At 50.0% G+C, this 26,795-nt stretch overlaps 1 protein-coding gene across 1 annotated transcript; it reads left to right on the forward strand.

Moving 5' to 3' along the window:
• LOC102180368 (integrin alpha-D) lies at positions 1–26,795 on the forward strand. Its single transcript, XM_018040561.1, has 30 exons — positions 1–147; positions 1,757–1,862; positions 3,997–4,100; positions 4,235–4,305; positions 4,443–4,557; positions 8,833–8,963; positions 9,864–10,009; positions 10,795–10,948; positions 11,047–11,197; positions 11,751–11,824; positions 13,296–13,425; positions 13,550–13,692; positions 13,853–13,993; positions 14,068–14,277; positions 15,096–15,226; positions 15,347–15,504; positions 16,746–16,900; positions 17,130–17,261; positions 19,292–19,365; positions 19,601–19,742; positions 21,986–22,099; positions 22,211–22,290; positions 22,397–22,480; positions 24,398–24,476; positions 24,634–24,741; positions 24,841–24,918; positions 25,114–25,227; positions 25,368–25,469; positions 25,882–25,992; positions 26,430–26,795. The coding sequence occupies exons 1-30, from the start codon at positions 102–104 to the stop codon at positions 26,544–26,546; spliced, it is 3,501 nt and encodes a 1,166-aa protein (XP_017896050.1). The 5' UTR covers positions 1–101; the 3' UTR covers positions 26,547–26,795.

The raw sequence follows: 26,795 nt of genomic DNA on the forward strand, positions 1-26,795 counted from the left end.
CTTCCTCCTGCCACGTCAAGCCCTGACTCGTTATTTTAACTCCCCCGGAGACACTGAGCACCCTCCAGTGCTCTGCTGCCCGGCCCTCCTCTTTTTCTCTGATGAGCTGCTTGGGGATGGCCTTTGCAGTTGTGCTGTTCCTGACTGGTGAGTGGGGGTCCTCGGGGCTGTGAGAAGCCTTCTGTGGGTTGGGGGAGCGGTGGTCTCTGCCTGGTAGGGCAGGCAGGAGGAGCTGAAGGAAAAGGAGAGGACTCCTGTCCAGTCTGGTGTAGTGGAAGGAATGGCCTGGAATCTGGGGAGGGGCAGGAGCTGGGCAAAGCTGAGGGACGTGGGTTCACGGGTTATGCTTGGGTGGAAGGTGAGCTGCTCTCCAGGTTGCCCATGGTTTCTCTCTCCCTTCCTTTCCTGGGGGCCCTGGGGTGGGTGCTGGGAGTGAGGGGCGTCTGCCCCAGGGCCCCTGGGAGGGGAGGCCACACCATCCACAAGAGATGGGAAGACTTTAGTTTAGACAGCACTTCCTTGGTCCTGCACATCTCCTGAGTCTTTCCAGCTTCTCTTGAGAAATGGGAAGGTCTGGCTGCTCTGGGTACCAGAGTCTGGGAATGGATGCCGCCTTTACCCCCTGGGGCTCAGACCCGCCCACTTCACTCTTTGATGTCACCTGCCTGGCCCCTGAGGCATCTGGGTCTGAGTCTCTCGGTATCCTCTACCTGTCAGATCACAGGGGCTGCTTCCAGACTAGAAATAGAATCAATCTTTGTGAGAAAGATGTCAGACGTGAGGTTCCCTTGCATGTGGACCCAGTAAGGACCAGCACCCTAAACATCTGGCCTCTGCCCAGAGCCCCAGGGTTCAGGTGTCTGGACCCTCCTTGTCACTGCCTGGCCTGATGCCTGGTCTCCTTAAAGCTTTCCTACTCTTGGAGTTGAAGTCAGCTCCTCCATCCAGAGACAACCAGGCTTCTAGGAGGGATGGAGAGGAAAGGTGATTGGTTGGGAGAGAAGGGATTGGGAAAAGCTCTTGAAATGTAAAGTGTCTTCCCCTGGGGCTCTCTAGCTTAGCCACTGGGATGAGTCAAGAATCGGGAGAGTGAGTTGGAATCCTGGTTGTGCCAGTGACCAGCTGTGTGGTTCAGAGTCAGTCAGTAAATGCTAAAGTCACCTGCTAAGGGCTGGGCACTGTTCCAGGCACCAAGACAAGGCAGGTGGCGCTGTCCTTGTCCTCCTAGAGCCTGGCACCAGGAACGAGGACACGGAGAATACAAAATGACAAGTAATAAATCACAGAATTCCAAGTCTGTTTCCCAAGCCTAATGGGAAGATGCAGTAGGACAGTTTTAAGTGGGATGACCACACGCCCTAGTTCTCCTGGAGCCAGTACCAATGTTCCTGGTGTAATTATTAATGGTGCCTCCTCCCCTCTTGGAAGGTCCAAGTTTAGACAATAAATTGTACGGTCACTTTATCTTTAAGGGATATTCCTGCTCTATCTAACCTATCAGGAGGTGACTGGCCTAATTTCAGACTGTGGGTGAGGGGCATTTCTCTGGATGGTTGCCCTCTGTATTGTGATTAGACTATTTTTAAGGGAGGAGGAGACATGGGAACCACACAGGTGGCAATAATAAGAATGCCTTTCTCCTGGGCAGATGGGGAAGCAAGGCTGAGCCTGGTGGGTGTCATGACCCTGAGAAGTCAGGGGTTCAAAGGAGAAGGGGCTTCTCTGACTGTTCTCCCCACCTTCCCATATTCCTCAGGCCTGGCTTCTTATCATGGATTCAACTTGGATGTGGAGGAGCCCCTGGTCTTCCGAGAGGACATAGCCAGCTTTGGCCAGAGCGTGGTCCAGTTTAACAGATCTAGGTAGGCCCCGCCCACTTTCCCAAACTCCGCCCCCTTGGCCTGCAGGCTGACATTCTGATTGCTACCACCTGGAGGAAGGGCAGCATGGGCTACAAACCTGTCCACCACACCTGCATGAGGCGGGCAAGGTTAGGGTCTGCTGTACCTGGCTTGCCCAGCCTCTAAGGATCTGTGCTGTATTCCTGGTGTATGAAGGAGTGTGACACTAAATAGCAAATAGGAAACACCAGGACAGCAGAGAGGGAGGGCCTGTAGAAGAAAGGGAGATAAAATCTTTTTTCCAAGAACAGGAGGGAGGCCTCATAATTTTATTTTGCATTGGGATCGGCAAATTATGTATCCACACTGCCTCCAGAAGGGCACATTCTTGGGTCCCAGAGACCGGGACCCAAGGAGTTGAAGTCACAGTGTGATGCAAGCATAACCAAAGTCTGGAAGCCACAGGAAGGGAGACATCAAACCCAGGAGAGAACTCCAGGAGGACTTCACGGAGGCAGTGGCACTGGCAATGACCCTGAGAGCACAGGAAGTTTCAGTTAGCCAAGACGGAGCACACAGAGGTCACTGAGTCCCAAATGTACATCCCTTCCTTCTCCCTCGACTGGCAGGCTGAGGACATGGAAGCAGACGTCAGGCCCTAGAGTTTTATTTTCTTTGTTTTGAAATATAACACAGAGATTGATATGCACAAATCTAGAAGGTCCAACTCAATAAATTTTTCACATATGTGTATCCAGGTAACAACCACCTAGAACAAGATGTAGAATCTCTCCAGCACTTCCCCCCACTGGCTTCCCTGGAGCCCCGCAAGACCACACAACACCCAACAAATCCAACAGCTTCTGTCCCACTTACCGTCAATTTGTGTTCAGGCCCTATTTTTTTCAAAAATGAAACTCTTGATTGTCTGCTGTTCACCAGTGCTTTAGTCCATGGGGTCGCAAAGAGTCGGACACAACTGAGTGACTTTCCAACCAAGTATATAATATATATTGGATGTCATTCTGATTGCTACAAAGCTACTGTTTTTCCTGGTTTCTGCTGAGTGATAATGAAAAGATTGAGCTGACATGTAGGGAATGGGTTGGGGTAAAAAAAAAAAAAGAACCCTTGTAGGTCAATAGTTTAAGACTAAAAGTTTATTTACCCGATTGTGCCAGAAGACACCAAATGGCTACATCTCCAACCACCTGATTCAGTGTCATCCTCAAGTCTTAGACAAACAAGGATTTCAGGTTTCCATAAGGGAATGGTCCTCTAGAATGAATCTTTAAAGGCCATTTCAACAAATCTTGCATGGCTAATCAGTTAAAATATATTAGTATTTGTCTAGTTCCCTCACCTGAATAGCGAGCTTGTTGGTAATGAGAACATTTTTCTCAACGAGAAATGAAAAAATTCTCCCCTCTCAAGGTGTTTTGCAAATAAACAGTTGCATTTATAAATGAATAGAAATGATATGAAGCAGTTTCTGATACAGCTGCTTTAAATTAAATTGTTTATCATATTTAAATTATCCAATTTGGGAATTTCCTTGTGGTCCAGTGGCTAAGACTTTCATGCTCCCAATGCAGGGGGCCCAGGTTCAATCCCTGATCAGGGAACTAGATCCCACATTGCTGCAACAAAGACCCGGAGCAGCTGCATAAATAAATAAAATTGTAATTATAAATAAATAAATAGTCCAATTAATTACAGAATTATCTATTGGCTTCAGAACATTTTTCCATTTAACTTGAGGTGACCTATTTCTTGGAATAATGGCTCTCTCAGAATGAGGGCTCTTAGGAGACAAACTACACTGACTTGTGGTTGGGAAATGCTATTTTTTGTTCTGAATAGTTTTATTCTGAGTGAATGTTAAAACACGCACACACAATCTCCAAAACTATTTGCATATACAAATACACGTATATTTATATACGCACACATGTACCCAAACAGACAAACAGAAAGCCCAGCATGGCCTTTCAGCCTCTGTGGGTTAGACTCAGGCCCTGATTTTGAGTAGCCTCACACAGGCCAAGGCCAAGGGCTCCCATCGTGAAATCTCACTTCCCCATGACACTTCTTCACCCAAAGCGCCCCATGCCCCCACCCTTCCTGCGACTGTCTGTCCTGGTTGTACCTCCAGACTCGTGGTGGGAGCCCCCTTGGAGGTGGTCACAGTCAACAAAACAGGACGTTTGTACGACTGCATGCCTGCCACCCGTCAGTGTCAGCCCATCTCGCTGAACAGTGAGTGACTCACCCCAGGGATTGGGTCCTTCAACCTCCTACACAGGACTGCCCCCTCCTCAGCCTCCAGCCCGGACTGTCCCCCCAAGTGAAGGTGTACCCATGGGTGTAACCCTGTGTGTCTGCCCTCTCAGCCCCCTCAGAGGCTGTGGACATGTCCCTGGGCCTGTCCCTGGCGGCCTCCACCCATCTCTCCCAGCTGTTGGTGAGTGTTTCTGGGTCCCTGGAGGGTCTTGAGGGAGAAAGAGGTTGACGGGGTTGAGGGAGAGGAGGCTGGGGCGGAGGGAAAAGGAGGGGGAGTGTTCTGGGGGCCCCCTCACCCACACGGGCCTCTGCCCCCAGGCCTGCGGCCCGACTGTGCACAAAGCCTGTGGGGATAACATGTACATAAAAGGCACTTGCCTCCTGCTGGGCTCCCACCTGCAGGTCATCCGGACCATCCCCACTGCCCTACCAGGTAGGTCCCCCAGAGACACCAGTTCTGGGTGGAGCGCGTACTGGAACCACTCATGCGAGCAGAGCATGAAACTTGGGTCCCCACCTTCTGGGTCTTTGTTTTCCTGGGCCTCTTGTGCCCCAAGCCCCCTCCCAGAGGGCTCGGCAAGCTCAGCAGGGGCTGGCGGCACAGTCTGGCCCAACAGGAAGTGTAGTCACAGCAGGACCCCCTAGGCTGGGGAGCTGTGATGACTGACGGGGCAGGAAGGAGCCTCGGGGTGCTGCTGCAGGAGGCATGAGGGTCCCACATCAGCCAACAGGTGTTGGGGTGCCTCCTGGTTTCCAGAGGAAGGGTTTTGGGTGGTGAAAACGTGAGGTGAGGACCATAGATCCAAGAATCCAAGAGGGAGGCAGTCCTGGGGCATTCTGCTAGTCTGCCAAGATACCCCCAAACTCACACTTCCCCTTACAAGGGCAGAAAAGGACCGGAACATGGCGAGTGTGAGGCACAGTTTTGCCAGCACTGATGTCTCCCGCAGAGAATGGTGCCTAGGCGGGCCCTGCAGCTGTCTCTCTCTCTGAGAGTCAGTCTTTTTTTTTTTTTTTCTTTCTTTCTTTCCTCTTTTTTTTTTTTTGGTTTTCTTTTTAAAAAATTTATGGCTGTGCTGAGTCTTCATTGCTGCACACAGACTTTCTCTAGTTGTGATGAGCAGGGGCTACTTCTCTAGCTGCAGTGGGAGGGCTTCTCACTGTGGGGGCTTCTCTTGTTTCAGAGCACGTGCTCTAGAGCACACACGGGCTCAGTAGTTGCAGCTCCCAGGCTCTAGAGCGTATGAGCTTCACTAGTTGTGGTGTATGGGCTTAACTGCTCCGAGGCATGTGGAATCTTCCCAGACCAGGGATCGAACTCAAGTATCCTATATTTCAAGGCAGATTCTTAACCATTGGGCCACCAGCAAAGTCCTCTGAGGGTCAGTCTTTACAAGTTCATCTTCTGTGTCCTTGGGCAAGTGGCTACATTCCCTGGGCCTCAGTTTCCTCATTGGTAAAATGGAACTCAATAATTGAGGTGGTTATTGGGATTTAAAAGATTTAATATACGTGTCTAAGTGCTTAGACTCCAGCCTGGCATGTGTATGTGATTGCCTTTATGACTAATTTTCTAACTGAAGACTATCTGTTTGGACCAGGAGGAAGGCACAGGAGGGAGATAAACAACCCCGTGTGTGGCATCAAAGGAAACAATGGGCCCCCAGGGAGAGCCAGGGACCGCACAAGGCACATGTTTTGTTGTTGTTGTTTACTTATCTGTTTATTCATGGCTGTAGTGGGTCTTCATTGCTACACAGGCTTTCTCTAGCTGCAGTGAGTAGGGGTCACTCTCTAGTTGTGGTGTGTGGGCTTCTCCCTGCAGTGACTTCTCTTGTTGCGGAGCACGGGCTGTAGAGCTTGGGCTCAGTAGCTGTGGCACACAGGCTTAGTTGCCCCACAGCATGTGGGTCTTACTGCCCTGACCAGGGATCAAACCCATGTTCCCTGCATTGGCAGGCAGATTCTTAACCATTGGACCACCAGGGGAGTCCCAAGGCATATGTTTTGGCCCAGAGAAAATACGAACCCAGACTTCGTGGGCTTTTAGCCAGAAGTGAAGCAGCAGCAGAAATAGCCCCCAGACAAAGTTGTGAGAGCAGAGTCTACAGAGGGGACAGGGAGAGTGGCAAAGACTCTAGTGAGTCCCAGGCCCCACCGGGGATGTCTGTGCAGCAGGGCAGGAGAGGTAGCTTTGAACACTAAGTGGTAAATGTCTTCTCTTAGATGTTTCTGGGGCTCCTGAGGTGTGATGTCTGATGAAAATGGGACATACATGTGTAAAACTGGTGCAGACAAGGCAGGTTTGAGTAGATATGGAAGGACTGTGCGCCAGGCAGTGCTAGGTACTGGATGCTGGGTGTGCATCCCCTTCTAGGTCCTCATAGGATCCTCGTGGAGGCCAGGATGATCCCCGTTTTATAGATGAGAAGACTGAGGCTCAGAGAGATGAGTTTCCACTTTAGGAAGTGGCAGAGCCCAGAGCTTGAACCAACCTTGCCTGATTGGCTTGGTTCTTTTTCCAGAAGGCAATCAGCTACAGCCAGGTGCCTGCTGTGGGATACAATAAAAACAGCAAGAAACAGAAGTGACATTGCAAGGGCGCTGGCCACAGGCCTGGTCTGAGAGAGCATGTGGAGAGGGAGGGTGATTTTGTCATGGAGCTAAAAAAGTGGGTATGAGCACAAGATGTGGTTACAGAGAACACCAGCTACCCAGCTTGGGAGCACCTGAGCACACGCTCAGCCTGCCGTGTGGGTGGCTGGATTTCCTAGGAAGACTAGGAAGCAGGGAGGAAAGTGACCTTCTATTCTTCCATTTCTTCTCAGCACTGGTGATACTGGTTGAGCAGGCAGGGTGGGGGAGGAGTGAGGAGCTGGGAGAAGGCATTTTTGCTTCAGTGACTTGAGGCCGGCTGCCGCAGCTCAGCCTCACACCTCAATGTGGTGGCCTGATCTCCCAGCACCCCGAGACCAACACAGGATGTGGGGTGCTGGTAGAGGCATCAGCTGGGTTTTGCACCGAGACCACAACCCCCTACGTAAGTTTGGGGACAGCCTGAAATGTCTTATTTCTTCACATGCATATGCTGTGTCTCTCTTCTACTGTGTGGACTCCGCAAGGGCAGGAATGAGATATTTTTATAAAACTTTGGTCTTCAATCAGATTTCCCTAGAGACGGGCTCTGAGGCTCCCTTGAAAATATTCTCAGGAGCAACCCCCATGAGAGTATGAGGGAAGCAGGACTGAGTAGATGGACAGGATAGACAGTGAGAGGCCTCAGTCGCCCCACCGGGAGCTTGGAGCATGGCTGGGTACAGGTTGCCCCCTGGAGCAGAAAGTGTAACCTTGGGCAAGACACCTCCCTTTTGAGTAGGGTGACACCTAGGGAGGAACTCCACTGGGAGCCATTGACAGCCAACTCCCTACAGCTGGGAATGAGCACGTCCATCCTGATGGGGGACAGGTCTTGGGAGCACACCTTAGCATCTGTTCCAGGTGCGTCCTTGGGCACAGAAAAATGCCTGGTATATGGTGATGATGGTGATAACAACTACCCCTTATGGGGCGCCAAGCCCTGTCTTAAGTACTTTATGTACATATTCATTCCTTTTTCAAATTGGAGTAGAACTCCTTTACATTGTTGTTAGTTTCTGCTGTACTAAAGTGAGTCGGTTACATGTAATCATATATCCCCTCCCTCCTGCACCTCCCTCCCGCCCCCCCATCCCACCCCTCTAGGTCATCACAGAGCACTCAGCGGAGCTCCCTGTACTGTCTAGGACACAGCATGGGAAGGAGAGGGTGGGACGAATGGAGGGAGGAGCGCTGACATACTCACTGTTTTCATCCTTGCGATAATCCTGTGTGGGCGGCCAGGTGGCTACATGGTAAAGAATCCGTCTGCCAAGCAGGAGACAGGGTTTCTATCCTTGAGTCCGGAATGTCGCCTGGAGGAGGAAATGGCGATGTTTAAGTATCTTGCCTGGGAAATACCATGGACAGAGGAGCCTGGTGGGCTACATTCAGTCCATAGGATCACAAAGAGTTGGACACAACTGAAGCAACTTAGCGCGCGTGTGCGCACACACAGACACACATGCACGCATGCCACAGCATCCCTGACATGTGTAATCAATAAAAATTTGTTGACTAACAGAGTGAGGAGCCCACCCGGCCCCCATACTCTACTTCTTTCTCCCCTTCTGTGAGCCTGGTGGGAGGAGGGGAGAAACTGGGACTCTGCTAAAGGGAAAGGGGCTGAGACAGCAAATTTGGACCTCCTCTGTGGATAGCGTGGGGATTGGTCCCTGTGCCAAGAATGGCTCCCCGACTCTGTGGAGCAGAAAGGGTTTCTGGGCCCCAGGAAGTGGCTGGGACCCACACATGAATTTCTTTACTTTTGACTGAGCTGGGCCGTTGTTGCTGCGCGCGGGCTCTCTCTAGCTGCAGCAAGCAGCGGCTTCTCTCCATTGTGGTGTGCGGGCTTCTCACTGCAGTGGTTTTTCTTGTTGCAGAGCACAGGCCCCAGGGCGCATGGGCTTAGTAGCTGTGGTGCACAGCTTAGTTGCCCCGAGGCATATGGAATCTTCCCGGATCGGGAATCAAACTCATGTCCCCTGCATTGGCAGGCAGGATTCTTAGCCACTGGATGACCCGGGAAGTCCCTGCAAACATACGTTTCTGATTCCTCTCTCCCTCTGAACAGAGTGTCCAAATCAAGAGATGGACATCGCCTTCTTGATTGATGGCTCTGGCAGCATTGACCAAACCGACTTTAAACGGATGAAGAACTTTGTCAGAGCTGTGATGGACCTGTTCAAGCGCACCAACACGCAGGTGAAGACTAGGCCCTCTGAGGCCTGGGGAGTGGGATGGGGGAGGGTCTACCTCTGGGAAGGTCAACTTGGGAGGCTGCCTGGCATCACTGGGGGCTGGATCAATAGGCCTGAGCCTTGAGGAAGCTAGGGTCCAAGGTCAAGGCATGGTTCCCATGCAGGGCCAATTGGAGACCTGACCTGGGAGGAGGTTTCCCCATCACATTTACTATGTCCCCATGTGCCACAGGAAATAGGTTTTTGCTATTTAAATACATTGAAAGGAATATAAAATAATTTTGCTGTGAAATTTGACTGAAGGTAACTTGGCCAAATAATTGATGATTTCTTTATCATGTTTTCCATATAACTCATGATTTCTTTATTTTATTATTTTATTTCCCAGTAACCAGTGTGTGTGTATATATATGTGTGTGTGTGTATAAATTCTTGTTGCCCCTCTGTCCTTGGGATTTCCCAGGCAAGAATACTAGAGTGGGTTACCATTCCCTCTCCAGGGGATCTTCCCAACCTAGGGATCAAACCCAAGTCTCCTGAGTCTCCTGCTTTGGCAGGTGGATTCTTTACCATTGAGCCACCTAGGAAGTCCATAAATTCTTGAGAAACAAGGAAATATAGACTTCAAATTGATTTTGTATATTATAAAAATGTTTTAATCTAAATTTAACAAATATGGTAGTTGGCAGGGTTATTCTTTGTAAACCATGAAAGAAGCAATATTTAGCTTTGATTTTCCAGTTTTCTTTTTCTGGGTTTCAGTATATACTTGTCAGGCCTCAAAATCACATGGAACATGGTTTGTAAGTGCAAAATTATTCAAAAATTTAAAGCTTACTAAAAACACACACACACGCACAAAAACAACTCCTGAACACCAGGGCCCTTTTCTTGGCCTTCACAGTTCTCGCTGATGCAATATTCAAACCTTATGAAGACCCACTTCACCTTCAACCAATTTCGGACCATCCGGAGCTCTCGGAGCCTGGTGGATCCCATCGCCCAGCTGAATGGTCTGACATTCACAGCCACCGGTATCCTGAGAGTGGTGTAAGCTCCGACCCCTGCTACCTGCAGATAAAATGCTTCCCTGCCACTGTCTGGCGCTGGGTCGAGGATCTGGAGAAAGGGCTCAAGGGGAAGTGAGGGGGCCACAGGCAGAGTCTTCCTGGAGTGTTTCTGGTCCCCTCACTGGTTGCAATCCCCTGAGCCAGGGCGAGGGCCAGACTCCTTTCCCCTTTGCCTGGCTTTGGATTGGCTGGACTCTGAGCCCACTTGGGTTTGCTTCTCGGTTCCCATCCTGGCTCCTGGCTTGCTACCTGGGTCACCGTTGGAGTAATCGGCTTTTTCTAAGTCTTGGAAAACTGTCAAATGAGGATAAATTCATAACTTGGTTGGAAGGATTAAATGAGATAACATGAGCACAGTGCTTCTGCCCAAGAAGTCCAAGATAAACGGTTGTGGATTTAAAAAAAAAAAAAAAAAAATGCAGCTCCTCTTTACCTCCCTGGAATGGACTCAGGAATTATTGCCAAGTGTCTTCTTTGCGCTTTTCTCCCCCACTCAGCTCCTTTCTCTTCCCCATCCCTCACCCATTCTCGCTCTCTACATACTACCACGTGCCTGCCCAATACTGGAGGCCAGGTGGCCCAGGACGAAAATGGCTTAGGTGCTGGGGCCAGTAATTTTTGTCAGTAATGTTATGAAGCCATGACTTAACATGCCTGAGTCTCAGGGTACCAGGCCTCCCCAGTCTCTCCAGAGGAGCTTCTAGTGCTGCAAATGATTGCTTCCCAGAATCTCAGTAGAGTTACCCCCTCTTTCTTCCTTGGCAGGAGAGAACTATTTCACAGTAAGAATGGGGCCCGTAAGAGTGCCAGGAAAATCATCATTGTCATCACAGACGGGGAGAAATTTAAAGACCCCCTGAAATACACCGACGTCATCCCCGAGGCAGAGAAAGCCAACATCATCCGTTACGCTATTGGGGTGTGTCCTTTGCTCCTGGCTCCCCCAGACTCAGCCTTCACCTCCCCCAGGTAGAAGGGCTGGCAGGCCCCTCCTCCTCATGTGCCTCTCTGCCGCAGGTGGGAGATGCTTTCCAGGCACCCGCTGCCAGGCAGGAGTTGAACATCATTGGCTCCATGCCTTCGGAGGACCATGTGTTCAAGGTGGACAACTTTGCAGCACTCAGCAGCATCCTAAAGCGGCTTCAGGAGAAGATCTTTGCAGTTGAGGGTAAATGGGGAGTGAGTTTGGGTGTCGGAACTGAAAGAGCCGAGATCCAGTTGTCCCCCACAGTCCCGAGGATCTGTCCCTACTTGTGTTGTTGTTGTTCAGTAGTTCCATCGTGTCCGACTCTTTGTGACCCCATGGACTGCAGCACTCCAGGCTTGCCTGTCCTTCACTGTCTCCCGGAGCTTGCTCAAACTCATGTCCAGTGAGTCGGTGATGCCATGCAACCATCTCATCCTCTGTCACCCCCTTCTCCTCCCACCTTCAATCTTTCCCAGCATCAGGGTCTTTTCCAATGAGTCGGCTTTTCACATAGGTGGCCAAAGTACTGGAGCTTCAGCATCAGGCCTTCCAGTGCACATTCAGGGCTGATTTCCTTTAGGATTGACTGGTTCGATCTCCTTGCAGTCCAAGAGTCCTCTTTCTGGATCCCTACTCCAGCTCGCCCCAAATCGTTACCCAGAATTCAAGCCCCAAACCACATTCTCCTCTCTCTGCTCTGAATCCTCACCGTCTCTAGGTCTCTGGGAGCCTGAATGACCCATTTCCCCCACAGGAACGCAGTCGGGGACAAGTAGCTCCTTCCAGCATGAGATGTCTCAAGAAGGCTTCAGTTCCATCCTCACAATGGTGGGTGGAGCGTGTGCTTGATTAAGAGTCTCAGGCACCAGCCTGGGGCTGGGAGCCGGGACTCAGAATAAATAAGAAAGCGGACTCAACCCTCAAGCTCACTGTCTAGTCTGGGAGAGACACGCGGGCAGTGAATATAGGTGCTAGAAGCACAGCAGAGAATGGGATAGCTGAGGTCCCTGCTTTCCTGGAATGCGTAACTAGTGGGAGGGGATGATAAAAAACGAAGAAATGAAAGACTTTCAGATGGTACTAAGCACTGCAGTAGAAGAAGAGAGGTGATCAGAGGAGGGCTAAGGAATAACCATGGAGGCTGAATGATGAGCAAGGGTGAGGCCTGGAAATATCTAGGGAGAAATTGCTCCAGGTAGAGGAAACGGCAGGTGCAAAGGTCCTGAGGCAGGAATGGGGTTCCTACGCTAGAGTGAGAGAAGGGCCAGCGCAGCCAGAGCCGGGGGAGCTAGGGGCAGCATGGAGAGAGAGCTGGAGAGCTGAGAAAGACCAGACCATGAAGACCAGAGAAGTGACGATCAGTTCAGTTCAAAATAATGATAGAGAGAGACAGTGGTCTGAAAGGAAGTGCGTGTTCAAAATATTCAGAAGGATATTATCCAGAATAATTTTTATTGATATATTTATTTGGCTGCACCAGGTCTCAGCTGTGGCAGGTAGGATCTCATTCCCTGACCAGGGAATGAACCCTGGCTCCCTGCATTTGGAGTGCAGAGTCTTAGCTCCTGGACCACCAGGGAAGCCCCTTACCCAGAATAATTTTGAGGGCAATTGAGGGGGACCGAGAAATGGAACAAAGTTTGTCATAAGTTAATCAGTGATGCTAGGTCACAGGTACTAATGGGTTCATTACACGTTTCTTTTGACTTTTGTATATGTCCTAAATTAGCCATAATCAAGAGTTTGAAAAGGCAATAAACAAAATATTCAGAAGAGGAAATGCCTAGCACTTTCTGAGGGAGCCAGGAACATCTCACAGACGTAACTTTGAGGTTGACTCCTCCAGAGAGAGGAGCTGAGTCCCAGAAAAAGGAGAGAGGGGTGTCCAGGTCAGAGGGTTGGTGTGTTCTGGAACACCGGGTGACTCCATAGATTTGATTGTGAAGGATGCTGAATGCCACCCTCGGGGGTTTGATGACAGGAAGTCACTTTGGTTTGCCAGCAGGGTAGTGGCCTCACATTTGGGTTTAGAAAGCCCAGCTCTGGGACAGTAGATGAAGCAGAGGAGAACAAGCGAGGAGGCAGTAAGGACAGTGGGTGAGAGGCACTGGGGTGACTCTGGCAGTGGCAGTGGGGATGGACTGAGAGACGTAGGAGTCAGGGACACGAGGCTGCTGATGAGAGCTAGAGATGACAAGAGAGACTTCCAGGTGAGTGGCGGAGTCAGCGGCAGGCATTTCTTCAGAATAGGTTGTCTTCTTCCCACCTGCTCACCCTGGAATCCTTTCTTTCCTCCCAGGATGGACCAGTTCTGGGGGCTGTGGGGAGCTTCAGCTGGTCTGGAGGTGCTTTCCTGTACCCCCAAAAGAAGAACCCCACCTTCATCAACATGTCCCAGGAGCACGTGGACATGAGGGACTCTTACCTGGGTGAGACAAGGCTGTGGTTGGGGGCTAGGCAGGAGAAGGGCTGCCTGGGAAGGATAGGGGCCTGGGGCTGGGGGATGAGGGGACAGGGGTGGGGAAGCCTCGGTGCTGACCCTGGCCCCTTCAGGTTACTCCACAGAGCTGGCCCTTTGGAAGGGGGTCCAGAGCCTGATCCTGGGGGCCCCCCGCCATCAGCACACCGGGAAGGTGGTCCTCTTCACCCAGGTGTCCGGGCAATGGAGGCCGAAGGCTGAAGTCACGGGGACCCAGGTTGAGTGTGGAGGGGGTCTCCAGGGGCAGAGAAGGAGGAGAGGAAGGGGGTGCAGGGCCTCTGGGGGAGGTGTTGGTGTCTGGGGAGAGGCGGGACGTGGCCCAGGGGGCGTGTTCCTGGGAGAGGGCAGACAGGATGACTCCCGACTCTGCCCTCCAGATCGGCTCCTACTTCGGGGCCTCCCTCTGCTCCGTGGATGTGAATGGAGATAGTAGCTCTGACCTGGTCCTCATCGGGGCCCCTCATTTCTACGAGCAGACCCAGGGGGGCCAGGTGTCTGTGTGCCCCTTTCCCCGGGGGGTGAGTAGCCGATGAGACCCGGGCTGGGTGGGGTCTGGGTTTGGGTGAGCCCTGACACCATTCTCATTCTGCAGAGGACTAAGTGGAAGTGTGATGCTGTCCTGCGAGGGGAGCCGGGCCACCCCTGGGGCCGCTTTGGGGCAGCCCTGACCGTGCTGGGGGATGTGAATGGGGACAGGCTGGCGGATGTGGCCATTGGGGCCCCGGGAGAGCAGGAGAACCGGGGTGCTGTCTACCTGTTCCACGGAACCTCAGAACTGGGCATCAGCTCCTCCCACAGCCAGGTGAGGCCCCCCAGCCTTCACCTCCTTTCCCGTGTCTTAGGTTCACCTGATGCCACCTCCTGTCCCAGTCTCAGCAGTGACCATTCCCCTGCTCCTTTTAGTGGTTTATTTCCCTGAATTGCTCCTGGCCCAGCTAAGCGCAAATGCTCTCTCTTCTCTCCTTTGACTCCAAACAGACTTCAAACTGTGTGGGCAGCTTAGTGGTTAAGAGATCACAGGCCCCAGGTCAAACGCCTGACCAGCCCTGTGGTCTGTGTGGCTTTAGGAAAGTGACTGACTTAGCCTCTGTGAACCTTGATTTCCTTCTGTGAAACATAAAAGGATGAGCAAATTCCATTGACTTCTTGTAAAGATAACTCGAGGACAGCACTAAGCTGTCCATTCCTCCAATATTTATGAATGAACATACAGAGGACGAGTAAATGAATCTGTTATGCTCTCTTCATGATGCTTTGATTTTGTCATTAATTTGCATCCTCAAGGTCCTCATTGGACCAAAAGTGCTCCGATCTCTGTCTGGGGACCCTGGGGACCTCATTTTGTTTGCTCTCCACTCTTCTCCTTTTTTTAAATTTTGTTTTTTATTATTATTTTATTTTTTGGCTGTGCCCTGTGACATGTGGGATCTTAGTTCCCCACCCAGGGATCAAACCTGTGCCCCCTTCACTGGAAGCATGGAATCTTAATCACTGGACCACCAGGGATGTCCCCTCCCTTCTCTTCAACTACTCTATTCAGTGTCCTTTCCAAATTTTCCTTCTCAAACCTTTCCCATCCCCTTCCCCTGACTTGCACTTTTTTTTCCTCTCTCCGGCCAGCGGATCGCAGGCTCCCAGCTCTCCCTGGGGCTCCAGTATTTCGGGCATTCGCTGAGTGGGGGTCAGGACCTCACGCAGGATGGACTGGTGGATCTTGCTGTGGGGGCCCGGGGGCACGCACTACTGCTCAGGTGACAACCCCCCCCCTCCCCACTTGCCTGCCCCTTGTGTCTGATTCATCAAGCTGCCCCCTCCTTCGTTTTCCCCGCCGGAGGCCAGAAGCCGGTCCTCAGCCCCTCATGCACCCTCAGGACCCTGCCAGTGCTGAAGGTGAACATGACTATGAAATTCACACCCCCGGAGGTGACAAAGGCTGTGTATCAGTGCTGGGATGAGCTGACCACCACCGTGGAAGCTGGGCAAGCCACAGTCTGTCTCACCATCCACAAAAGCTCACAGGATCACCTAGGTGAGCTTCCTCCTGGTAGACCAGACCCTTACCTCCCAGAGGCGCCCTACCCAGCCCTCTCCTCAGGGCCAAATGGAGCCAGGAACCCAGATCTCACCTCCACGTCCACCCAACTGCCCTTCTCCCTCCCTCTTCCCACACCCAGGCCTTTAGGTTCCTTCTCCAGGATTCATGGGAGGTCTGCCCTCTTTTCCACCTTCCCAGAGGACAAGCCTTCTCCATCCCACCCTCTTTGAGCTGTGTCCACAGCTATTCTTGCTCCCTCCCACTCACTCTGCACCAGGTGTAGTTACCTTGATTGGTCCTGAACACAGTTCACCACTCCTCACCCGCTCCCATGTTGTATTTATAAAGACTAAAACTCTTGCCCACTGTGACCCCGATGATTTGGCCCCTCTGCCTCTCCAGCCTCCCTTACTCCAAGCACTCCCCCTCCTTTTTTTTTCTGGCCACACCAAGGGTCTTGCTAGATCTTAGTTCTCCAATCAGGGGTCAAACTCCTGGCCCCCGGCAGTGAAAGCATGGAGTCTAGCCACTGGTGTGCAAGGGAATTCCATCCATACACTTAAATTTTTTAACTTATATTTGGCTGTGCTGGATCTTCCTTGCTGCATGGGTTTTTCTCTAGCTGCAGTGTAGAGGCTTCTCTTGGTGTGGAACATAGGCTTTAGGGCGCAAGGGCTTCCGAAATTGTGGCAAATGAGGTCAGTTGCTCCACAGCATGTGGGATCTTCCAAGATCAGGGATCAAACCTGTGTGTCCTGCATTGACAGGCAGATTCTTCACCACTAATCTACCCAGGAAGCCCTCCTCGGTATAATTTTTAATTAATGTACCAGCCTCCCTCTCCCTTCTGGTCTTAGCCACTGTTCCCCAGATATGGGATTTTCCCCTCCCCACTTTTCACCTGACTCCTGCTCATCCTCTAGGTTAGAGCTCAGACAAGGTCCAACCAGGAAGGCATCTCTGATCGCCAGATCTGAGTTAGCAAGCCCTCTCTGGTACCACTGAGGATCTGGCCCTTGCAGGGATCAAGCTGTGATGTTATGTCCTTCACGCTGATCTCCATTTCTAGGCTGTGAGCTCAGGAGGGCAGGGACCATAGTTCTCCACCTGTATCCCAGTACCTGGTACAGTTTGCGGCCCACAGAAAGTGCTCAGCGAATCTCCATTGCATGAAAAAATGAAAACAGAACCTTCGCATTTCTCTCACTTTTCATCCTCCGTCCCTTCTGCGTCAGGTGACTTCCAAAGCTCTGTCACATACTATCTGGCGTTGGATCCAGGTCGGCTGATTTCTCGTGCTGTTTTTGATGAGACCAAAAACTGGACTTTGACTCGAAGAAAAACCCTGGGTCTGGGAGAGCACTGTGACTCCATGAAGCTGCTTTTACCAGTGAGGACTGTGGGCTCTGGGAGAGGGAGGAAGGAGCCCAGGGCCAGCCTCTGACACCTCCACTCCCTCCTGAATGAGGCAGAAAAGGCGGGGAGTCTGGGGCAGGAGAGGAGAAAGTTGAGGCTGGGGGATCGGGTTTCCACGGTGTGGATGTGGTGGAGGAGAAATCCCACCGGGGTTGCCAGTAAGGAGGAGGAGAGCAGGTTCTTTAAAGCCCCTTCTTCTCCAGGAGTGTGTGGAGGACATAGTGAACCCCATTATCCTGCGACTCAACTTCTCCCTGGTTGGGGAACCCATCGCCTCATCTCAGAACCTCCGCCCCGTGCTGGCTGTGGGCTCCCAAGACCTCTTCACGGCCTCCGTGAGTCTTCCTAGGAAGTCCCAGGGACGTGCTGACTCTTGCTGTGTCTCTGTGTGCTGAAGAATCGAGGCTGACTCCCAGGTGCCCACGAAACCACATCACATCTAACATGCTTCCGCCCCATTCTCACAGCCTGGCCCAGCTTGGAGCCCTACCCACATCTCGGCTGATTATTCACTTTGCCCCAACATAAACTCTCTGGTTCTCATTCTGCAGACCCTTCGAACTTTTTCTTTTATTTTTTTAAACCCACATTTTAATTTATTTATCAATTTTTTTTTATTTTGACTGTGTCACTTGGCCCATGGGATCTTGGTTCCCTGACCAGGGATCAAACCTGCACCCCCTGCAGCAGAGTACAGAATCTTTTTTTTTTTTTTTTTTGGAGGTATAGTTGAATTGGGCTTCCCAGGTGGCTCTAGTGGTGAAGAACCTGCCTGCCAGAGCAGGAGATGTAGAAGACGAGGGTTCAATCCCTGCGTTGAGAAGATCCCTTGGAGGGGGCAAGGCAACCCAATCCAATATTCTTGCCTGGAGAATCCCCTGGACAGAGGAGCCTGGAGGGCCACAGTCCATGGGGTCACAAAGGGTGTGACACGACTGAAGTGTCTTAGCACGCACACACACACACACAGTAGAATTACAATGTTGTGTTAATTTCTGCTGTACAGCAAAGTGACTCAGTTATACATACATGTACATGTTTTTCATCTTCTTTCCCACTGTGGTTTATCACAGGATATTGAGTATAGTTCCCCGTGCTATGCAGTAGGACTTTGGTGCTTATCCGTTCTGTATATACCAGTTTGCATCTGTTAATCCCAAACTCCCAATGCAACCCTCTCCTTTCTCTCCCCCTTGGCAACTACCAGTCTGTTCTCTATAACCTTTATTCTGTTTCTGTCTCATAGATAGGTTCATTGGGGTCATATTTTAAACCCCACATATAAGTGATATCAGGTGGTGTCTGTCTTATTCTGAGTGACTTCACGACCGTCTCTAGTCAGATGCAACTTTTTAAATTGGAGGATAATTGCTTTCCAGTGTTGTGTTGATATCTGCTGTATAACATGAATCGGCTATAAATATACATATATCCCCTCTCTCTTGAGCCTTCCTCCAGCCCTCCCATCCCACCCCTCTAGGTCATCACAGAGCAACAGAGCACCAAGCTGAGCCCCCTGTGTTATCTAACAGGAGGCATGGAGTCTTGACCATTAGACTGCAGGGGAAGTCCCCCAGCTTTTCTCATTTCTACCTCTATGTCTCTGTCCATGTTGTCTGTCTTTCTTTTCCATGTTGCAGTTCCTTTCTGTTTTCAAGAGGAGGCCCTGTCAAGTGACTACAGGTACCTGTAGTTGCTCATAGTGTTCCTAGTAAGGGCAGCATAATAAACAGACGAAGACATGGTTTGGCAGTTGATTTCTATATCTTTCCTGCATGTCATATTTCTTATTTGGAAAAACATCTTCTCTCCACCTCAAAGATCTCTTCTCATCCCTAGAGCCCAGTCTTATCTCCTTCTCTTTTGAAAACCACTGCTCAGCACCTGTCACTTCTTCTCTGGCCTCCTACTGTGTCATGGTGATACCCAGCCAAATACCACGTGACTGGACTGATAGCCATCTGCCTCCACTTCTGTGGACCCCTCGGGGATTGTAGGTTCCTTGAATGTAAAAGCACCACCATGTCTGATTCACCTGCAGTTGCCACCTTTCCGAGTGCAGAACTTGTCTCATTAGCGACTGTTAATAATGTGTGCTGAATGCTTGCTCCAGTTGAATTTGACTCCTCAACTAAACGTTACGTTCTTTGAAGCCAAGGATCTTGTCTTCTCTTTCTCTTTTGTTCTAACTGCCCCTCTCACACTGTCTGCCCCACCTCCTTGCCAGAGTCTAGGACAGTGAGTGCTAGGACAGCGTCTGGCACAGGGTGGGCGCTCAGGGATGCTCAGTGTTGACGGGTGTTCCTAATGAGACTGGGGGTGGATCGAGACCCGCATGGGAAGAGAGTGTACTGTTTTGCCGCAGCTCCCCTTTGAGAAGAACTGTGGGCAAGATCACCTTTGTGAAGGGGACCTCAGTGTCAGCCTGAGCTTCTCAGGGTGAGTGAGCTCTGTCTCCTTTCACAGCCATACACTAAAGCTTTGGAGGCTCCCATCCTCATGCGATGGGAAGTCCCTGTGTTTCCCGTTGCCTCTCCTTCTAACAAAGAAGTGCTTTTGATTGGATGGTCATCAGCACATAGCTCATGCGTTCCCACAGCCCTGCCCCGACTCCTGATACAATTCTAACCTATTTCCCTGGAGTCTCTCTCCCAATCTTTTCCTTCCTGTTCAGGCTGGAGACCCTGGTGGTGGGGAGCTCCCTGGAGCTCAATGTGACAGTGATGGTGTCCAATGAGGGCGAGGATTCCTATGGCACGGTGATCAGCTTCTACTACCCAGCAGGGCTGTCCTATCGACGCACGTTAGCAATCCAGGTAAACAGCTCCCTCGGGCTTCAGTGGCTGGGACCTCTCTCCTGCTCCGGGTTATAATAGGTTCCTTTCATTTTTTCTGTGATGAAATATACAACACACACAGAGAAGTGCACAGGGCATATGTATAGTTTAATAACAAAATATTAAGCAAAAATCTATGCAATTAACATCTAGATGAAGAAATAAAGCACTCCAAAGGATTTTAAAAAATAATAATAAATTTGAAAGATGGGGAAGATTTTCCTGGTGGTCCAGTGGTTAAGACTCTGCTCTGCCAATGCAAGGGACAGGGGATCAATCCCTGGTCAGGGAACTAAGATCCTACATTCTGCGTGGCAAAGTCCAAAGATGAATAAAAAGAAAAAGAAAGAAAAGAAATAAAACACTTCTAGCACCTCCAGAAGCCCTTTATATAACTTTCCTCATCCTAACCTCATACTCTCTGCAAAGGTAATCACTATTCTGCCTTGTAATACTCAATTCCTTGAATTTCTTTACCACTCATAATTATATCCCTAGATTATGCTGTTGAGTTTTGCCAATATTTGAACTTTATATAAATGGAAACGTGTTCAGTTCAGTTCAGTCACTCAGTCATATCCGACTCTTTGCAACCCCATGGACTGCAGCACACCAGGCTTCCCTGTCCATTACCAATTCCTAGAGCTTGCTCAAACTCATGTCCATTGAGTCAGTAATGCCATCCAACCATCCTCTTCTCCTCCTGCCTTCAATCTTTCCCAGCATCAGGATCTTTTCCAATGAGTCAGTTCTTCACATCAGATGGCCAAAGTATTGGAGCTTCAGCATCAGTCCTTCCAGTGAATATTAAGGACTGATTTCCTTTAAGATTAACTAGTTTGACCTCCTTGCAGTACAAGGGACTCTCAAGAGTCCTCTCTAACAACACAGTTTAAAAGCATCAATACTTCGGGACTCCACTTTCTTTATGGTCCAACTCTTACATCCATACATGACTACTGGAAAAAGAATAGCTTTGACTATATGGACCTTTGTCAGCAAAACAACGTCTCTGCTTTTTAATATGCTGTCTAGGTTGGTCATAGCTTTTCTTCCAAGGAACAAGTGTTTTTTAATTTCATGGCTGCATCACTATCTGCAGTGATTTTGGAGCCCAAGAAAATAAAGTCTGTCACTGTTTCCATTGTTTCCCCTTCTGTTTGCCATGAAGTAATGGGATCAAATGCCATGATCTTTGTTTTTTGAATGTTGAGTTTTAAGCCAGCCTTTTCATTCTCCTCTTTCATTTTTATCAAGAGGCTCCTCACTTTCTGCTATGAGGAAACATCTTGTATGTTCCTTTTTTCTGAAATTTTTAAAGTACTGTTGATTTACAATCTTATATCAATTTCAGGTGTACAAGATAACAATTCAGTATTTTATAGATTACATTCAATTTAAAATTGTTATAAAACACTGCTTATATTCCCTGTGCTACATAATATATCCTTGCATCTTATTTATTTTATAAACAGTAGTCTGCACCTCTGACACCTGATCTGTTTGCTCCTCCCTTCATTCTTCTCCCCACTGGTGACCACGTTTGTTCTCTACATCTCAGTCACTGCAGCGTGTCTGACTCTGTGACCCCGTGGACTGCAGCACACCAGGCTTCTCTGTCCTCCACTATCTCTGGAAGTTTGCTCAGATTCATGTCTGTTGAGTTGGTGATGCTATCTAACCATCTCATCCTCTTCTACCCCCTTCTGCTTTCCCAGCATCAGGGTCTTTTCCAAATGAGTCAGCTTGTCATATCAGGTGCCCCAAGTATTGGAGCTTCAGCATCAGTCCTTCCAGTGAATATTCAGGGTTGATTTCCTCTAGCATTAACTGGCTTTCCTTCCCTAGATGGCCTTAATTTGATTGTGGTTGATTTTTATCAAACTTTTCCTTTGTATTTAGTATTTTATATGTGTATCATGTTTAAGAAGTACTTCCTTACTCTATGGTTATAAAGACCTTCCCCTCTATTATCTTCTAAGAGGTTTATAATTTGCCTTTTACATCTAAGTCTTTCATTCAGTTGGGATTTATTCTAATGTATGGAGTGAGGTAGGGATCCAGTGTTTGCTTGTTCATGTGTTTGCTTGTTTCGTATGGGCCAGTTTTCCCAGAACCATTTACTGAGAGCTTCCCCTACGGCTTTGCAATGCCACCACTGTTTTGCATCAAGCCTGTATATGCATGTGGCTAAGTTTTAAAAAATTCCTTCTCCTCTGAAGCAACCTGGTCAGCGTCCCCTGCGCCTGGCATGTGAGGCAGTGCCCACCGGAAACGAGGGCCTGAAGAGCAGCAGCTGTAGCATCAACCACCCCATCTTCCGTGAGGGCATTATGGTCAGAGCTTCCCCCAATTCTCATTGCTCTTCTCCCTCTTCCTGACCCCATTTCCTTCCCTCTCTCCACCATGGCCTTCCCCATCCTCAACCCTTCTTTCTTTTCCCTCAGGGCACCTTCATAGTGACATTTGATGTCTCCTACAAGGCCACCCTAGGAGATAAGTTTCATCTCAGAGCCAACATAAGCAGGTGAGCTCAGGCCAGGTAGGGTGTGTCCCTCTCTCTCCTGTTCCATGCTCTAGCTGGACACTCTTCCTGGATACCTTCCCAACCAGGCACCCTTCTCTCCCTCCAGCGAAAATAATAAACCTACATCCAACAAGACTACCTCCCAGCTGGAGCTCCCAGTGAAATATGCTGTCTACACAGTGATCAGCAGGTACTTAATCCCTGTCCTCCCCTTGGACCTTCTTCAAAACCTAGTACCTCCTCCTGCAAGCCAGCCTGCACTTTTGAGGATGAGTATCTAAGCTAGCCCCTCTGATTTCTCACATGAGAATTCTTGTTGATCAGCCATGTACTTACAGCATAGCACCATAGCTTCCCTGGTGGCTCAGACGGTAAAGAATCTACCTGCAATGCACGAGACCTGGATTTGATCCCTTGGTTGGGAAGATCCCCTGGAGAAGGGAACAGCTACCCACTCCAGTATTCTTGCCTGGAGAATCTCATGGACAGAGGAGCCTGGTGGGATACGATCCATAGGGTCGAAAAGAGTCCAACACAGCTGAGCAATTAAGCACACCATGTCCCATAATTCTTTTTTTTTTTTTACTGCTATATTTATTTGCTATTTATTTCTTTTTGGCTGCACTGGGTCTTCACTGATGCCTGCAGGCTTTCTCTAGTTTTGGACATCAGGGGCTACTCTCTAGATGCTGCGGCTTCTCCTGTTGCAGAGCACAGACAAATGGGCTTCAGTAGCTGACACACAGGGGCTCACAGGCCCTAGAGCGTGCGGGCTTCAGTCGTTGTACTTCACGAGCTCTAGAGGGCAGGCCCAGTAATTGTGGTGCTCGGGCTTAGTTGCCCCAAAGCATATGGGATCATCCCAGACCAGGGATGTCCCTTGCGTGGGCAGGCGGATTCTTATCCACTGCACCACCATATCCCATAATTCTTGGTTCTCCTCTGATGAACTGACCTGCTGGTGGGACACACACACACCTTGCCACCCCTGTGCATCCTCTCTTCCCTCTCCAAGGAGCAGACTTCCTTTAACATGAAGCCAACTCTAGCCTTTGTGCCAAACACAAAGACGCTGGACTGGATCTACTAGATTGAGAGCTGAGGCTTTTCTGAATACTCTGAAGTGGGGAGCTTGTCGCCAACGGGATGTGATCTGTCACCACACAGAGCAGAGAAAGGTCAGGTTTTCTCAAAACTCAGGGGAGAGCAGAGATGTGCGAAACTGTAGGGATGGTTTGTAAGAGCACAAGCCTCAGCAGGCCACAGGAAAGGCAGGTGAAGGGCTGCTGCTCTGGGCTCTGAAAATGGTGGAGGGAGCAGGGACGGGCCAGGCCGGAAGCAAGACAAAGAGCCTCACCTACCTGGCTAAACTCCAGAGACTTTAGAGTTGGCCATAAGCTTATAATATTGCCATGGGACAGAGTTTGCTGCTGCTGCTGATGTACCAATTTTTAGGGGAACTAGAGAGGGGGGTCAAGCAGTGTCATTGCCCTTCCAAACTCTATGTGTGAATTTCCCCTTCTGTCCATGGGAAAGCACTAAAACTCACAAGAGCTTACTTTTATATACTTACGACATGCCAGGCCTTGTTTGAAGTACTTTACACGTATTTACATAATTTAACCCTTCTATTAGTGGCAATGTTAGTCGCTCAGTTATGTCCAACTCTTTGTGAGCCCCCAAGGACTGTAGCCCACCAGGCTCCTCTGTCCATGGAATTCTCCAGGCAAGAATACTGGAGCGGGTAGCCATTCCCTTCTCCAGGGGATCTTCCCAACCCAGGGGTCTTCTGCATTGCCAGCAGGTCCTTTACCATCTGAGCCACAAGGGAAGCCCAACCCTCCTACTAGGTCTATGATATGGTTATTGTTATACCCTCCTTTTAAATATTTATTTATTTGGCTGCACTGGGTCTTAGTTGTGACATGCAGGATCTTTCAGTTGCACTTGTGAGATCTAGTTCCCTGACAGGCTAAAGTTGAGGCTGCACAGGCCCGTGGGGACCATCACCGATCCCCTGGGTCACATGCTGGGCCCCTTCCCCAGCACGTGCAACCAAGGATGGTCCCCGGGCTGTTTTTCACCCGTAAGCCCTCTCTCTCTCCAGGCAAGAAGAATCCACCAAGTACTTCAATTTTTCAGCTTCGGACCAGAAGAGCAGAAAAGAAGCTGAGCATCGATACCGCGTGAGAGGCCAGGGAGTATCCACGTCTGTCCCTACCGTGGGGATGTAGGGAGCCGGTGAGGGAAGGATGGAGAAGAGCTGGAAGCTGGAGCGAGGAAAGGGGTGGGACTTGGGATGCTCCAGGGACCACAGTCATGTTTTGTCTCTGTTTTCTGCAGGTGAATAACCTGAGTCAGCGTGAACTGGCCATCAGTGTTCATTTCTGGGTCCCCGTCCTGCTGAACGGTGTGGTCGTGTGGGATGTGGCGTTGGTGGCCCCTTCACAGGTGCCTGCCTGCCTTTCACCACTCCCCAGAGTTTGATCCCACAATGCCCATACCCTCCAACCAGCGGATCATCCTGTAGCTATTTCTCTCTTTCCCTAGAGTCTCCCCTGTGTGTCAGAGAGGGAACCTCCCCAGCAGCCGGACTTCCAGACCCAGATGCCAAGCAGTCTCGTGCTGGTGAGAAAGGTCCCACTGCAGGACCAGTTGGACACTGGAGGCCCCCAGGAAATAGACTGCTAAGCTTCAGAGCCATGTTTATGTCCTCTGATGGTTTATCTATTCCCCATCCCCAAATCAGCTAGATTTCATTCTCTCTTGTGGTTCCTGTTTAAGTGAAGATCCTCTCCAACTTCACTCCTCTCCTGTTCCCAGGACTGCTCCATCGCTGACTGCCTGAGGTTCCGCTGTGACATCCCTTCCTTCGGCGTCCAGGAGGAACTTGACTTCATCCTGAAGGGCAACCTCAGCTTCGGCTGGGCCAGCCAGGTATGTCCTTCCTTGACTCAGATGGGGCTTGAAGTGTCTGTGCCCCCCTCAAGCCAGGGTGTTTTTCTATCCCTGAGCTGCCTGCGTGCCCCAAGACCCCCTATAGAGCTAGTTCCCAGCTCTCCCCTTCTCTTTTACAGTTGCTGCAGAAGAAGACGTTGGTCGTGAGTATGGCTGAAGTCACATTCAACAGATCTGTGTACACCCAGATTTCAGGACAGGAGGCATTTTTGAAAGCCCAGGTAATGACCGTGTGGTAGGCAGTGGCTGGGCTGGTCAGGGGGCTCTGGATGCTAAATCTGTGATGCTGAGTGGTTGGGGGGTGGGAAAGGGCTTGCAAGTTTGGAGAGAGGAAGAATGGATGGAGGCCCCTGGATGGGACAATCGTCCCTAAGCCCATGAGAGCTTCTGTATGTCACCTCTTGAGGCAGAGCCTGATGAAGGAAGGAAGGGAGTTAAGGACTGGGAAACTGAGGAACTTCCCTGGTGGTCCAGTGGTTAAAACTCCACACTTCCAATGCAAGGATGCAGTGGGAGAGGGTTTGATCCCTGGTCGGGGAGCTAAGATCCCAAATGCTGTATGATGCAGTCAGAAAAAAAAAAAAGGGAATGTGGGAGGCCTGATACTTTCTGACCCCAAAATCCCCAAATCAGGTAGAGATGGTGCTAGAAGAGTATGAGGTCTACAGCCCCATGCCCCTCCTTGTGAGCAGCTCCATGGGAGGACTGCTGCTCCTGGCCCTCATCACAGCCTTACTGTACAAGGTGAGTGTTTTCATTCCACTCCTGAGACCACCAGCATCCGGCCCTGCCCTCCCACAGACAGGATGGTATAGAGGGAAGAACTCAGACAATGGAGTCAGCCTGGTCTAGGTACACATTTTGGCTCTTACTCCCTGTTTAATGTCAGGCAAGTTGCCCAACCTCTCTGAGCCTGTTTTTGAAATGATAATAATGCCTATATCACAGAATGGCTGAAACAACAGAGACATGAGGCCAGCGTATGCAGAATCTATGAATGATGTGTACAGATCAGAGCTCGGCACACAGCAAACACTCAATCAGTGGTAGCTGTTGTTCACATAAGTATCCTAACACACAAATACAAGGCTACTTAGTTCCCTTCTGTCTCAGCTTCCTCCTACTCCCAACTTCCCATTCTGCCCTCTTATCCAGATTTTCTGATTTATTTCCCTTCATAGTGTGGGTTCTTCAAACGTCAGTACAAAGAAATGATGGATAACAAGCCTGAAGACACTGCTGCATTCAGTGGGGAAGATATCCACAGTGAGGCTCCAGATCCACTTCTGTCCGAATAATCCACTTTCCCATTTATTTCTATTCCCATTGGCTGACCTTGGCTTCACCTACCAATCTGCGGGGACAGGGCCGAACAGCTTACCAGGTACCAAGACATCTTCCCAAGGGGTCAAAAGATTTTTGTGTTTTCCCATATCCACCAGACTTCTTCAGTGATGACCCACTTTTCACAGAAGTGGGCATGATGCCAGTGTGAATTCTCTTATGTATAAGAACTGTCACATTAAATGAGGATGCTTATAAGATAA

This window comes from Capra hircus, chromosome 25 (assembly GCF_001704415.2).
Source record: "Capra hircus breed San Clemente chromosome 25, ASM170441v1, whole genome shotgun sequence".
NCBI classification, from domain to species: domain Eukaryota; kingdom Metazoa; phylum Chordata; class Mammalia; order Artiodactyla; family Bovidae; genus Capra; species Capra hircus.